Source organism: Jaculus jaculus, chromosome 11, assembly GCF_020740685.1.
Source record: "Jaculus jaculus isolate mJacJac1 chromosome 11, mJacJac1.mat.Y.cur, whole genome shotgun sequence".
NCBI lineage: Eukaryota > Metazoa > Chordata > Mammalia > Rodentia > Dipodidae > Jaculus > Jaculus jaculus.
Genome location: NC_059112.1, coordinates 68685023 through 68699613, shown reverse-complemented (window position 1 = coordinate 68699613; position 14591 = coordinate 68685023). Strand labels below are relative to the sequence as shown.

At 42.6% G+C, this 14591-nt stretch overlaps 1 protein-coding gene across 5 annotated transcripts in view; it reads right to left on the bottom strand.

Moving 5' to 3' along the window:
• Schip1 (schwannomin interacting protein 1) overlaps positions 1–14591 on the bottom strand; it is a 163431-nt gene that overhangs the window by 49616 nt on the left and 99224 nt on the right. Inside the window, exon 1 of one of the 5 annotated variants that reach the window (XM_045161635.1) lies at positions 3599–3787. The exons of the other annotated variants lie outside the window; for them this stretch is intronic. Within the exon in view, the coding sequence (XP_045017570.1) occupies positions 3599–3676 (78 nt within the window). The 5' untranslated portion in view covers positions 3677–3787. Of the gene's footprint in view, positions 1–3598; positions 3788–14591 lie in introns of those variants that run through there. 5 annotated transcript variants of the gene reach the window in all.

Here is a 14591-nt window from a genome sequence, read left to right as displayed (position 1 = left end):
TGCTGGCTGGCTGGCTGGCTGAGGTGTGGCAGGCGGGTGACATGAAGGACAGAATCCTGAAGTCTAAACCAGGGGGCTGACAGACCAGACCAATTCCTCCCTTTGAAGAAAAGGTGATTCTGGCCCAGAAAGTGGAACATATTTTTCCCCAGGTGGGTGAGGTGGAACTAGGCTCCAGGCTTGGGTAACTACACAGTTTTTCAAGTGTATTCATGCATCTGAGACAGGAAGGTACAAGGGTTAATGGAGGTCGACGGTTGCTTTTCCTCAGTAATTGTGTGGGGAGGGCAGAATGCCTGACTGGAATGGCAGCTGGCATTCAGTGTTCCTATTTATTGCAGTTTATCTCAAACAAGTCATTTCCATTCACCTTTCAAATATGAGGCACAGCTGTGGCTTCATGTTAAATATTGTTCCTTCCAGCCTTTTAATTTTTTTTCATGGGGTTCTCCCTAATCTTTCACAGTAATTGGATGCACAGCACCAGAGACAGCATCTCTGTGGGACAAAGCCGGGTGAGTGAGCTTGCTGGGTCCTGGGATCACATGGCACCCTTATGCTGTGCAGGGTAGCCTGGAAATAGCAAAACAAGCTTGCTTGAGCTTTCTCTGGGACAAACTTGAGCCAGTCTTATGCTATATTAAATGTTCTTGCTTTTCTTTTCTCTCACTCCCTCTACCCTCCCAACCCCGGTGGTGCTGAGGACTGAACCTTGTGCTTGCTAGGGAAGCAGTCTTCCACTGAACTAAATCCCTATCCCCCATCTCTGTCCACTAATGCTTATTTGCACAACCCCAACCAGCAGACAGCCTTAGGTACAAATTCTAAAAGTCTATTCAGGCTCTGTGGACATTCTTTAAAGTATTCTGTATAGTGTACTTTTCTATGCTCCCCAATTGGACTGTAAGCTCCCAAGAGAAAGGCTCAGACTCCCTTCTGTGATCCTGGCTGTGGCACACAATGTGAAAAATAAGGCTATTGGTAAATGACTGTAGAATAAATAGGTCATTAATTCCCTATGTTGAGGGCCACCTGATCCCCATGAAGATGAGCTATGTGGTTCTTTACCATACACATGCTGCCAAGAGCTCCACTTTTCTTTCTCAATACTGTGTTTGTTTATTTGTTTTCCCACTGAGGTCAGTTACTATCATTATTGAATAAACCAGGGATCTCAATGAAACATCTTTCTTGTGAGCTGGGACTGCCCCCAAGGAAAAGGAACAGATGCAGAATCTTGTCCTTCCTGGCCCTTGGCAGAATCTAATTTTAGTCATTGGAAAGTGACCTTTCCAACCCTGAAGGCTGTTTGCCTGACTTTAAAACAGCCCTGTAAAATAATCCTCATACATATGTGGTATTTATTAGTGCAACTCCTTTAGGGAATCACATAGCACCTGGGCAGGGGTATGCCAATTTCCCAATTGTTCTTGACCACTGGCCTTGAAGCTGTGTGAGACCATAATAAATAAAAGAATTTATTAGAACCTTTTTTATTTCTATTTGTAAACATTTTGTTCTTTAAATATCTATTTTATGTTATATACATATAGATTTACAATAGTAAATGAATATAATTTCTGAATAAGATAAATGTATATTAGAAGTGTGGGCCCAGATACATTTTCCTGATGGAAGAAGGGTTAAGAGCATGGTTTTATGGCATGTAATTTAATTTTCTACTTAGTCAACCAAAGAGCAAAAACACTAGAGGAAAAAAATATTTAGAAAAGGCAGATTCTAATTAGATAAAGTGATTTTTAACCAAGTAATTGTCTTTCTAATCTTTGTATTTTAAATACAAAGCCTATGTTGTTCTGTTTCACTACATACTCTTAATGAAATTACAACTTTTTTTCTAAGCATAATGAAGCCTTCAGAGTAACAACGATAACTACAAACAAAGGTAATAGAAAAGCTTTATTGACAAGAGAACTGTCTTGCTTAGTGCTGCATACAGATCACTGAGTATTCCACACATTTAGAAATTTCATCTGGTAGGGAATGCATGTGTGTGTGTGGCCTATCATGTACTATTTCTCCTGAAATCACATGCTGCATGCTCTTGCTTCTGCTAGATAAGGGGTTACACAATGTAATTCTTTTGTTGACACTTTCCAGTTTCCTCAGCCTTACATGTCTGTAGCTTTAGTCACCCTGTCTCAGGTTGCTGGTGTATCATAGCTCACTTATTCCAGGCATCTGGGTTTTCTCCTCACTTCTAAGTAGGATAAAACCACAGTGACTATGACTTTATTGTTAGTGAATTAGCAATGGTATACCTTCCTTTTTTCCTCAGTGTGAACTGATCTGCACTTTTCCATGTGAAAAATAAGTTGACAAAGAGTATTGTGACCAGTTCTTTGTCCCTGAAAACAGATGACAGAGGATGGATGAGGACTGCACACCTGCCCCACAGGCTTGGATAAGTGATCTGACCCATGGCAGAGTGTCCTCCCGGTCTTTTACACCGCTTCTGGCAAGCTGTGGCGGGGCAGACAGCTGAGAGGTGTTAAGGTTTCAGGTCTCTGTAAACTTATCACACTGAACACTTATTCCTTTCTTGGGATCACAAAGCATGAAAAATGTATAAAACAACAAGACAGGTCACTTATATCTTGTAAATATTTAAGTTTCGACTTTTGGAGAAAGAATATGAATTGTTACACACTAGTCTAAAATATAAAGTTTATACTTAAAAGAGCCTCTAAGCTCACACTCAATTCAATATTCCAGATCTATGTTGCCATAGTTTACATGAGCTTACTTGAGGAGCTATCATGATCAAACTCTCTATATCTCACTATGGGAAAAAAGCTAATGAGATATTCTCATCAATTTAGCAAAAAACGGTACGCTTTTCTGTTGTATTAGAGTACATTAACTGATATCTGCTTGTGATCCCAGGGCCATGATGGAAGGAAGAGCCATATTTTTCTTGTTACACTATTATGAACTACTCTTGACTTTTGGCAAATGATAAGTGTGTTTAGCCTCTGTGGACAGACAAGCATGTACTTGTAGTTTGATTTCATGACCTCACCCATATAACTAAAGCTATTTTTAGTTGGGCCTGTTATTACTAGACAATTACCATATAAAACATTCCAAAAATATATTTACTGACTTTCAAAGGAAAAGGCCAGCATAGAATTAACAGATATAGTATCAATTTATTTTAAATCTCAAACTTGTTTATAAAAGTTTATATTTTTCATTGTTAAAAATATCAAACTTGAAAGACAGTTAACCATTCCAATAATTATTTTTGGTGAACTGTCAACATATTTCAACAATTTAAAAATATAATCTTTTATAAAAAGGCCTGCTTAGCAATGAAATCCATATAGATTTTTTTCAGCTTTAGGATAACAACACATATGTTTTAGTTACTGCTATAAAGTATTCATGAATAGAAGCTGTGACAAGCAGAAAGAACTCTTTGAGTGTAATGTGTGTGATTTTGTATATTTAGTTTTCCTAACTATATCATGGCAGTGGCCACTGAATGTGGAATTTGGCCACTCTTCAAGGGCAGTCTTTCTGTCAGTTAGAAAAATGGTTCAATTGTTTATAAACAAAAGAGCTCCCCCCTTACCTTTTTATAATTCCCCTCCACATCCAATGGGGATTCTTGACTGATGAGGTCATCCATTCCATCACTGTCCAAATTCATCCTTTAATTCTTTAGAATTCACTTAAGAAATAACCTCCCATGAATTCTGACAGGCTGAAGTGCCAATTGCCCAGTGCCCTGGTTACTGCTCATGCTGACATGGAGAGCCAGCTAGGCAAGTGTCTATGCCTGGCTCTAGCGTTCTTACCCACTTCTGTCTCAGAGACACCGCCCCACCCAGCCTCCTTCCCTGGTCTCTCTCTGGCACTGGGCAGCTGCCTGCTCCGAGGCTCACTCTGCTCCTGACAATGGCTTGCTGGGGTCTGGCCTTCCCACCATCTGCTGTCACCTTCCTCTGCATGATCTGGCCTGGATTCCTCTCCTCTCTGCAGTACCTTTCCTGTTCTCAGTAAAGGACAAGAGAGGCCCTAATCTTTAGCTAGCTCACCCAACGCTGAGTGTGAACCGGAGTTCTATGAAGGAAACTAGCCATCTTTTTCTGAACAGGCTAGAGTGTGGGATAAAAATAGATGCAAAAACTTTCAGCTGCGCAGACTTCACTGTGAGCCGAAGGCCAATGTCCAACAACAACAACAACAGCCGACAGTGTAATTTAAAGCTGACCTGTACGACAGATGTTTGCCATTCTTCTTTCTCCTATAACTAACCATTTCTTTATTTTCCAAATCATTTCTTAAAATGCGATGTAAAAGTTTTCTCTGTGAGGAGCGCCAGCTCAGGACTAAAATAAATAGGAGCTGCGCTTTGTTCTAATAACAGAGGCAAGAGAAAGAGAGCCATCAACTTTCTTTAAAGTTCAGCCGGTGGTGGGCTTCTCCACAAAAGCCTAAGTTCTTTTCTGTTACTCCTTTCCCATGGCTTCTGGTTTTGTTTATGGGCTTCGTATACAGCAAGGGAAAAGGCCCACAGCTGGAGGATGTTTGGGTGGAAGAACCAGACAAACATAAGTTCACATGCACAAGCATGTGTGTGTGTGCACGTGCACACATGCACTCATGCATTCATCATCAAATCACTACTGCTATAAACTAAAAAAAATGTCCATTATCTCAAAACAATAGCTTTCAGGAAAAATTCAAAGGGCAGGCCTCCACTTAGCAGAACCGCCTTACCCTCTGACATGCTTACATAGAGAGCAGCAAATACACGAGTCAATCAATTTTTTCCAATACAGATTCCTGAGTGACTGCAACCCCAGCAAGAATGGAGTTCTAAAGCAAAATGCCACTCAAGGTAACCTTCTGTCTACTTATTTCTCTTCATAAAAAATTTCTAAAATTAACTGGTGGAGGACTTGTGGCATAAACACGTCTCAACACAGCTTATGGTAGACAGCCCTATCTGTGTAAAGCTCTTTCATCTGGAGCCTGGATCCAAGTCTAAATTCTTTCATCCACCCATCCCCAGATCCTGCTTCTGGTCCCCAGGGGATGAGCTGAACTTCTGTCAGCTATCACAGTGACAAGCTGTGACTTGGAAGTCATATTTGTATTTGGACAGGGTTTCTCCTTGCTGATATCTCCCAGGCTTACCCTCCTGCAGACCCTCGGACTGTCACTTCAGAAGGAAGTCCACTGCCTGTATTCAGGAAGGACCCTAGAATGCTTACCAGGGAAGGGTGGCAATGCTGGCCAGCAAGTGTTGACCAGAACAAGAGTTCAAGGGCGTCACCCAGGTTAGTACTATGGAGTTAAAATAAATGTTCTACTTTCAGGGACCCTCCGTAGGTAAATCTGGCCAAAGGAGGCTGATTAAAGTGCAGGAAATATATATATGTAATAACTGCCACTCTTTACTGAAGGTCAGGTACTTGCCAAGTGTCTCCTGCATGTCCTTAACCCTCTCAAAAACATTATGGAGGGCTGGAGAGATGGCTTAGCGGTTAAACGCTTGCCTGTGAAGCCTAAGGACCCCGGTTCGAGGCTCAGTTCCCCAGGTCCCACGTTAGCCAGATGCACAAGGGGGCGCACGCGTCTGGAGTTCGTTTGCAGAGGCTGGAAGCCCTGGCGCGCCCATTCTCTCTCTCTCCCTCTATCTGTCCTTCTCTCTGTGTCTGTCACTCTCAAATAAAAAAAAAAAACATTATGGAGAAATTATTATCAGTTATATTTTATGTGAGACAGTGAGCTCAGGGAGGTTCAATAACTTTCCCAAAGCATGGTCACTAAGATAATATCCAGGCCACAACTTGAACCTAGGCTCTCTGTCTCTGAAGCTGCATTGTATGCTAGACTACCTCCTATTGGCTGCCTGCAGAAGAAACAACAATGCACAGTAAAATAATCAAGTTTTCAACACTCTAGAGCACCTTAATAACTGATTTCACTTTTATTTATGACAATATTAGATTCGGTGTTTTATGCCTTGAATGTAAGCATTAAAGTAAAACAAGTTGTTAAAAAAAAGGAAGGAGCACAAGGTGGCTCATGTGTCCAGAGTTCATCTGCAGTGGCTGGAGGCCCTGGTGTACCCATTCTCTCTCTCTCTTCCTCCTATGCAAGGAAGACAAGTCCAGCAGCCTGGTCAAATAACGTTATACATTGAAACATTTTCTAAATCACACATGTGGAACACCCAGCACGTACTGCCACATGCCCCCGCTGCTGATGCTCCCAAAAGTGGCTGCCCTTGTGACCAGGCACGCTGTATGGTGGATTTTCCTTTCTACTCTGCCTCAGAGCTTTCAGCGCCACAGTGGCTTTTTTCCAACAGCCATTATGGTTTCAAGCTTCTTTCTAAGGGGACAAGGATTTGTGCTTATTCATCTCATTTATCCCACAGTATCTAGAACACTGCTTTGCGCATGGTAAGTGGACAGTGAAGAGCTGCTGAATATGTGAACAGAGGAGAATGGATGTCTCTCCACATTGCCCACAGCAAGAAACAGCAGTGGCTGGCATTAGTGCTTTTCAACCCAGATACGTGTGGACATATATATGTACTAAGGACATATATATGTCCACACATATTGATAACAAAGTATCTTTTAAAACAGGCACCTGAATCCAATATGTAAACTTCCTAGTCAAACAATAACAACAAAGATTAGTAGTGGGGAAGTATTGAAGGATCATTCTACTCCTCTGCTGCCTCACTTCTTCTACTAAGTGATTCTCTAATAAGCACTTTGTTCAGAAAAGCAAAACAATGTCTTCTGAAAGAGGAAAGCCAAGATCAACACTACAGTTAACTTCCCTTCTGAGAGCTCCAAACACAAGACTGGGTGAAATAAGACCAACCACTCTCATGGCAGACACAGGCAGAAAGTACAGAGGGTGGGTTTGCAGTAACTATGCAAAGGGGTAAATGCATGCCTGTCCTTCCTTCAGGAAGTGATATAACATGAACTGTCCAGGCAGAAGATAGGCTAGAGACTAACTCCTTTAGAAAATGGATTAGGGGGCTGGAGAGACTGCTAAGTAGTTAGGGCACTTGCCTGCAAAGACTAAGAACCCCGATGAATTTCTCAGGACCCACATACAGCCAGATGCACAAGGTGGCTCATGTGTCCAGAGTTCATCTGCAGTGGCTGGAGGCCCTGGTGTACCCATTCTCTCTCTCTCCTCCTCCTATGCAAGCATGAGGACCTGAATTCAGACCCCCAGAACCCAGCAAAATACCCACAATTCCAATGCTGGGGAGGGTGCTGGGAAGGCAGAGGCAGGCAGGCTTGCTGGATACTGACTATAGCTGAATTAGTGCCCTCTAGGTTAAGTAAGAAACTCCATCTCAAAATGTAACATCTCAGGCCTCCACACACATGTGCACATATATGTATGAGTACCTATACTCGCAAATGCACCCCCACACATCACACATACACACACATAAAAATTAAATTGAAATATAAGAAAATAAGAAACATATCTATAGCTACTTGTGATCTCTGAGGTAGAAAGCTTTGTCTTTCTACCCCATGGCTCTGAAATTCAAGGACTGGGACGAGATGCTTCAGTTTCCCATCACACCATGCTCTGAACTGTAAGGCATATTTCTCATGTGACCTAATGCTTTTAAATGATCATTACCAGCTACTGGTGGAAATTATTGACTCCGAGAGCCCTGACCACATTACTGGGAAATCACTTATGCATTGTCAAAAGCCGCTTCTATTCACAGGTGAAAACTCCACTTCATCTCAATTAACTCTTCAGTGTCACACTCCCTTTCCCTTTCAGTTTTAACATTTCTGCTCCACCAGCTACACTCATAATCTCTTTTCAAATCAATATTTTCTTCTGTGTAAAGCTCATCTTAAATTAGGTTTTCATTGAAGGTATTCTGTTAGGTATAAAAGCCTTAAAATTTGCAGATGATCTTTAACTGAAGTTTTCAATGTAGGTTACAAACATTATAATCACGGCATGAGGAGTGTGGGGCAGAGGAGAGTCAAATGCTTCCATATCAAAAAGACTGAGGATGGCAGGTGTAAATCTTTTTTTTTTTTTTTAAACCTGAGTTCTAGACACTCATCTGCGTTTTTCAGCCTTGGCCCAGCTTCCAGGGATACACTAGTGCCCTCATCATGTTTCTCTGTGTGTCCCTCCCAGTAATGGCTCTCCTACATGGATTGCCACCCAGCTTCGGTGATGGCTGCTTTCCTTTGAATTCAAGCAGTTTCGTCAAATTACTTTCTATTTTGGGAAGCTTCTTAGTTTCTGATGCTTTCCTATGGTGCACAGGGGAATAGTAAGAGCATCAAGATTTCAAATATCCCTCAGTGTGCAGAGCCCGCATAAACAACAGAAAGTGGCGCAACTGGAATCAGGCTCTATTAGTGTTAGCCTTCTGTGACGTTGTCACTGGTCACCTACGATTAGATATTTAGATGTACTTATATGTGAATGTAGGGTCTCTACTCTCCAGAAAGCTTGGGTACAGTGATATGTACCATGGAGGTACCATTCCTTCCAAGAGAAAACACTAAGGCTGGAGGGATGAACTGGTGGTTAAGGCACCTACCTGCAAAGCCTAAGGGCCCAGTTCAATTCCCCAGGACCCATGTAAGCCAGATGCACAAGGTGACACATGAGTGTAGTGTTCATTTGCAGTGGTTGGAGGCCCTGGCATGCCCATTCTCTCTCTGTCTCTCTCTAATAAATAAATAAAATAAGTTTTAAAAAGAGAAAAAAAGAGACCTTTGTCTTAAAACACATTGTATATATTTGTTTTTTTAAAACATTTTATTTATTTACTTGCAAGCAGAGAGATGGAGAAAGTGAGTGAGTATGGGTGTGCCAGGGCATCTAGCCACTGCAAATGAACTACAGATGCATGTGTTACCTTGTACATCTGATTCATGTGGGTACTGGGGAATCAAACCCAGGTCATTACGCTTTGCAGACAAGCACCTTAACCACTGAGCCATCTCCCCAGCCCTCTTTTTCCTAAGCTCACTTCAACCCTGAATCATTAAGTTCAAGCTCCCTTTAAGCAGAATTATCTATTTTAGACAAGACCCAACAACGAAAAAATATTCATAGAATATAAAAATTATTCATTGAGCTAATAGTTAATTAATTTATTTGCAAGGAGAGAGAGAGAGAGAGAGTGCGCGAGCGAGCGTGAAATGGATGCATCAGGGCCTCCAGCCACTGCAAATGAGCTCCAGGTGTATGTGCCACTTTGTGCATCTTGCTTTATGTGGGTACTGGAAAATCAAATCTGGGTCACTAGGCTTTGCAGATAAGTGCCTTAACAATTTAGCCACCTCTCCAGCCTCTCAACTTATATTTAAGAGTTTGTATCAAAATAGTATATTAAAATGCTTTGAAGCCCTCTGTCCATTCCCTTCAGTGGTTAGCACCAGGATTACACTGGGAAGACTCTTCAGTGAACTGAAGTTTGATACTTTGTTTTCTCATTTAGAGAAAGAAGGAGTTGGAGAATAAGTCCTCACTTGGCCTGGTGTCAACAGGGGCAGCATATCTTTCCTTCAGTTCGTTAGTCATTAAATGATTCACTAGAATCTGGGCATGGAAGGCTGTTTACTGATTTATCCAGCAAGACTTTTAGTATATCTTGATGAACTACTTAAATTGATATACTGCCTAGTCTTATCTTTTGAGACTAAGATAGGGTACCTTTTGTTTTCTGTGTTGGGCATGATACTTCCACTGGACTCAAACATTTTGCCCCAGAAAAGCTTAGTATTTTATGAGGCAGTAAAATTATCCCTCTATATGGTAAAGGGACTTTGTAAAAATTCAGAAAATTGAGTATATTAACAAAGATAGCAGCAAGGCTTGGTGATACAGGACTGTAATCTCAGATGTCTAAAAGACTCAGGCAGGAGGAGCACAAGTTCAAAGCCTACCTGGTCTAAATTGTCTCAAGAACTAAACAGGACTGGGTCGGGGATGTACCTTGGTGGTAGAATACCTGCAAGACATGAAAGAGACTCTGGCATGCCTATGAAGACAGATTTTCCCTATGTGATCTTTAGCACCCAAGCCAAAAAGGGAGGGGAGCGCTTGGGGATATGTACTTACTTCAATTAACTACAGCAGTTTTGGAAAAGCCCTTGGGAATATAGCATGCAGTCTACTTTGGCAAAGTTCCTGGGGTGAAGAAGTAGACGTGGAGTCGACTGTGGAGATGGCTCAGTGGGTAAAAGCTCCTGCTGCACAAACCCAATGACCTGAGTTTGGGTCATGTGAACCCATGTATAGTGGGATATACGCATCTATAGTCCCATCATGCCTATGGAAAGCTGGGATGTACAGAAAGAAGAATTCTGCATCCTTTACTGCCAACTAGCTTGGAATAGACAACAGTGAACAAAGCACTCTGACTCAAACAAGATGGAAGGAGAGACTGATACCTGAGATTGTCTCACACACTCACCATGGCACTCACCCTCTGTCTTTTTCTCTCTCACACACATATACCTATGAAGGAGGAATAGAATCAAGACATGGATGTCACCATGCTTGCCCTGGCAGGACTAGAACCTGTGTCTGACCTAGTCTCACACAAGATGGCTGTAAGCAACACTGTCCGGCAGCAGCTTCCTGCTTCCTCAAGCTTAACACACCTGGGTGTGCTAGCCCCTCTAGATCAGCCTCTTGAGTCCACCAAGCAATCAGGTGTCTCCCTTATATATCTGAGTCTGATGACATGTCTCATCCTAATTGGATGTTTAATCCATGAGTGGACCTTCCATGGGTGTGCAACCCTCTTTTGGCCCTCTCTTCACGCTCCTGGTTTTTGCTTCCTGGCCATCATTGCCCCTTCCCACGCTGGCTGAGGGAGGATTTATTTGTGGGCATTTTTCTGCTTGTTTTCGATGAGTATTTTGCTCTTGGATGCTTGCTTTGCTTCATGCATGATCTCTCTGATCTCTTTTGTGAGGGGATCTTTTGACGTGGACTCTCCTGCTTTGCTCCCCCCACTGTGTGTGTGTGTGTTTTCAGACTTTTCCCTATATGAGAGACTTTTTCTATCTCTACTCCCCCTTCCCAGGGGAGAACCCCCTTTTGGCTTGGACTTCTTGCTAGTCCTCCCTCTGGAACCTAACCCTCCCTAAAATAAACTTCATAATTCATAATTTACCCTTCTTAGTGTCCATGTTTTCAATTATTTGCTAATTCTAATAAGAATATAAAAGGTTCCACTGGCCTGGGATCTTCTGCATGTTTATAGAAATTAATCCCTCCCTGGACCCCAAAACCCTGATCACAAAGATTAAAAGGTATTCCTTAACGCATTGCCTCTGGGGAAGGCTGGATGTATATCTTTCAATATTTATTGTTTGCCTTACACTGCATCCCCTATTCTGACACATGGGATGTTTGAAGTGCTGGTAACTGAGGTGCAGAAGCCAGGAACCTGTGCTGCTAGGGTCAGCTTTGCCAGTTTCCTGTTGCAAGATAGGGTTCTCAGCTTCTCTATGGGGTTAGGATGGGGAATCAGAACGTTTTGAATGCAGAACAGCACTGATTGCAAAAATATACAAGTCAATCAACAAATAAGCCTTGCCTACTGGGAGACAGACCAGTGTGTATGCAATGTAAAGGAGGCCCAAGGCAAAAGGAAGTGCTGGGCAGGAGGAATTCTGATGGAGAGGGAGAAGGCAGCTTCCTGCAGGAGGTGGCATTGGAGCCTTAAAAGCTGCATTAACTGCAAGAGGTAGAAGCAGGTGGTGAGTGGGTGGCAGGCATCCCAGCTGGAGGCAGCAAAGCAAAGAGAAAGATGGTAATGCGGGGGCAGGAGCCCTGGGTCTGGAGGGAAGAATGCTTCTGTCCAGGGTCTGGATGTCTGCCCAGCCTTGAATGCCAAGCACAGGGCTGTGGAATTTATCCTCAGAAACAGGAGAAGCATTAAAGATTTCTGTCTACATTTCTCAAGACCAGGGCCTTGCTCTACCCCAGGCTGAAGAAGGGACTCTTAGGCTTGCAAGGGAGATAAAAGAGGAGAGCCGTTTACATACCATTTTGCTCTTTCGTTTTCACATCTCCATTCCCACAGTAACTAAGAATGTGAGGGTGTGATCTATATCTGAGACGGTCATTTAAGCAACAGCAATAAAGGGATGAAAGCTTGTCATTGTTTTTATGTACATACTTATCCTCAAACAAAACTGCATAAGGGGAAAAAATGGGAGCTTTTAAGCAAAATGGACCCCTTGACCTGAACTTGTGCTTACAACTGAACAATATTTCTAAGCGGTCTATCAGAGACCATTTAGAGGAATTTGGCCTTTTGAAGGCTGCCAGGCCTGAAGCTGTGGGCAAGATTCTTTCCAAGAGATTGGCTTCCTCCCAAGATTGGAAAGTGGACTTTCATAACTCTTGCTCTCTGAACAGGACTATGAGAAAACTGACAACGTATGCCCCAGTAAACTCTTTGCTAATGTGAATCCTGTGAGGGAGAATATCAACAAGGAGATGATGACAATGTGAGGACCTTCACAACAAAATCAAACCACCACAAAGAATTACATATCAAAATTCCTCTGTCCACTCTTCCTGGGCTTAAGTCGCTCAGAGCACAGAGTGTCCAAACACCTGTGCCAACAGGGGCTTGCAAGCTCTTGGGAGATAAATTCCTTTTCAACACAATTGCCTAGTTGGAAAAGCAACACAGGAGAAATCAATTGTGTTTCTCCATATTAGCAAGAAACATTTGGGAAATGAAGTAACACATAGCCTAATGATTCTCCATGAAGGCAGAGAAAGCAGGAGAGGGTGGCTGGGGATTCATGGTGACAACAGGAGTTCGGTGGCTCACCATTCATGGTGACTGACTGACTTTTTATAGAAAAGGTGGCCTCTGGCAGAAGACCTGGCAACTTTCACACTAGTTGTCAAATGAAAACAAAAACAGAAAAGCATTTCACAGACAATAAAATAACAAGAAACAAAGGAATAGCTTGCCTTCCTCTCATGAAAACAGTGCAGGTCCAAGGTTGGGAGAGACAGGAAGTAGGGTTTGTACAATGCCTTTTTTTTTCCTACTTTTACTCACAATAGGCATATCCACCCATGTTACTTGAGGACCCATTCTAAGCACTGGAGAGACAGAGAACAAAAATCAAAGCCTGTACTCTCTCGGAGCCTTCATGGAGCAAGGGAGACAGATGCACAAAATGGCCCATGCATCTGGAATCTGTTTGCAGCAGCAAGCAGCCCTGGCACACCCATGTTCTTTCTCACACCAGTAAATAAATAATTTTGTTTATTTGCTTTTTGAGGTAGGGCCTTGATCCAGCCCAGGCTGACCTAAAATTCACTCTTTAGCCTAAGGCTGTCCTCGAACTCACAGTGATCCTTCTACTTCTGGCCCCCAAGTGCTGGAATTAAAGGTGTGCACCACGCCCAGCAACAAATAATTTTTAAAAAAATTAGAGGAAGTATAATAGAAATTTTGGGACTGAACTAGGGAGTGCTGAGGAAGTCTAAAAGGGTCTCCCCAAGAATTGACACTTAAGAAAAGGTCTAAAGAAAGTGAGAGCAAGGTGTAAGGTAGGGTTGCCAGGTGCAATACAGAAAGCTCCAGGGAAAGTGAATTTCTGATAATAGATGGATGCCTTCTTAGCACAAGCACTGCTTGGGTCATGTGCTAAATCTTGCAGCCCTATGTTGGGTATGAGGGGAACAGCATGCCACACAGAAGGAGCAGGGAAGGACTGGTAGAAGAAGAGTGGAAGTAAGCAAAGCCAGGCACGGACTTCAGGAGAAAGGGGGCAGGCTGTGTAAGGTCTTGAGAAGATCTAGGTTCAGCCTGCACAAAATGTAGAGATGTAGCACACAGTCAGACTAAATCAGCTTATTCTGGATGCTGTATAGAAAATGGGGCATGGAGAGGGCAAAAGGACAGAGGCAGAGGAAGACCAGATAGGGTGCAAGGACGAGCCAAGCAGACCAGTTAGGGTATACGAACAGAAGAGACCGGGTAGCATGCCAGGGCCAGAGGTAGATAGACCAGCTATGGCTGTGATGAGTATGGTGATCGCAGTGGTGCTAGCAATCTGCATCTGCACATATGCACCAAAATATGCATGCGATTGGGTTCTGAAGACCCATTCATGGACTCCCCATTAGAGACATCTCTAGAAATCTTGGCATGCATCAGTGATGAGAGAAAAGTAATTGGTTCTCCAGAGAAATTTAGTCAACTCACTAAAAGGCTAAACTAAGAAATATGTCTAGTAACCACTGCATTATCATCCTTGAGAAATAAATACACCCTCATCAAAAAGGGAAGTTTTTGAAAAATATCAAATTCTTGTTCTTAACCAGTGACTAAAATTGCATCAGCTAAGGATTTAGGGAAACTACTTTTTCAGAAGCCAGTCATGTGGTGCCAGCAGGGTTCTAACTAAGGGTTAAGACTTGGCTTCCAGGTTAATGCTTCTGTTTGTGCTGAGTTAGGTCAGATGGGGAGCATTTTCAAGAGTCAGATGCATGAAGGTGGTTCTACTCCAAAACTCCATGGTGATACACAGTCTATT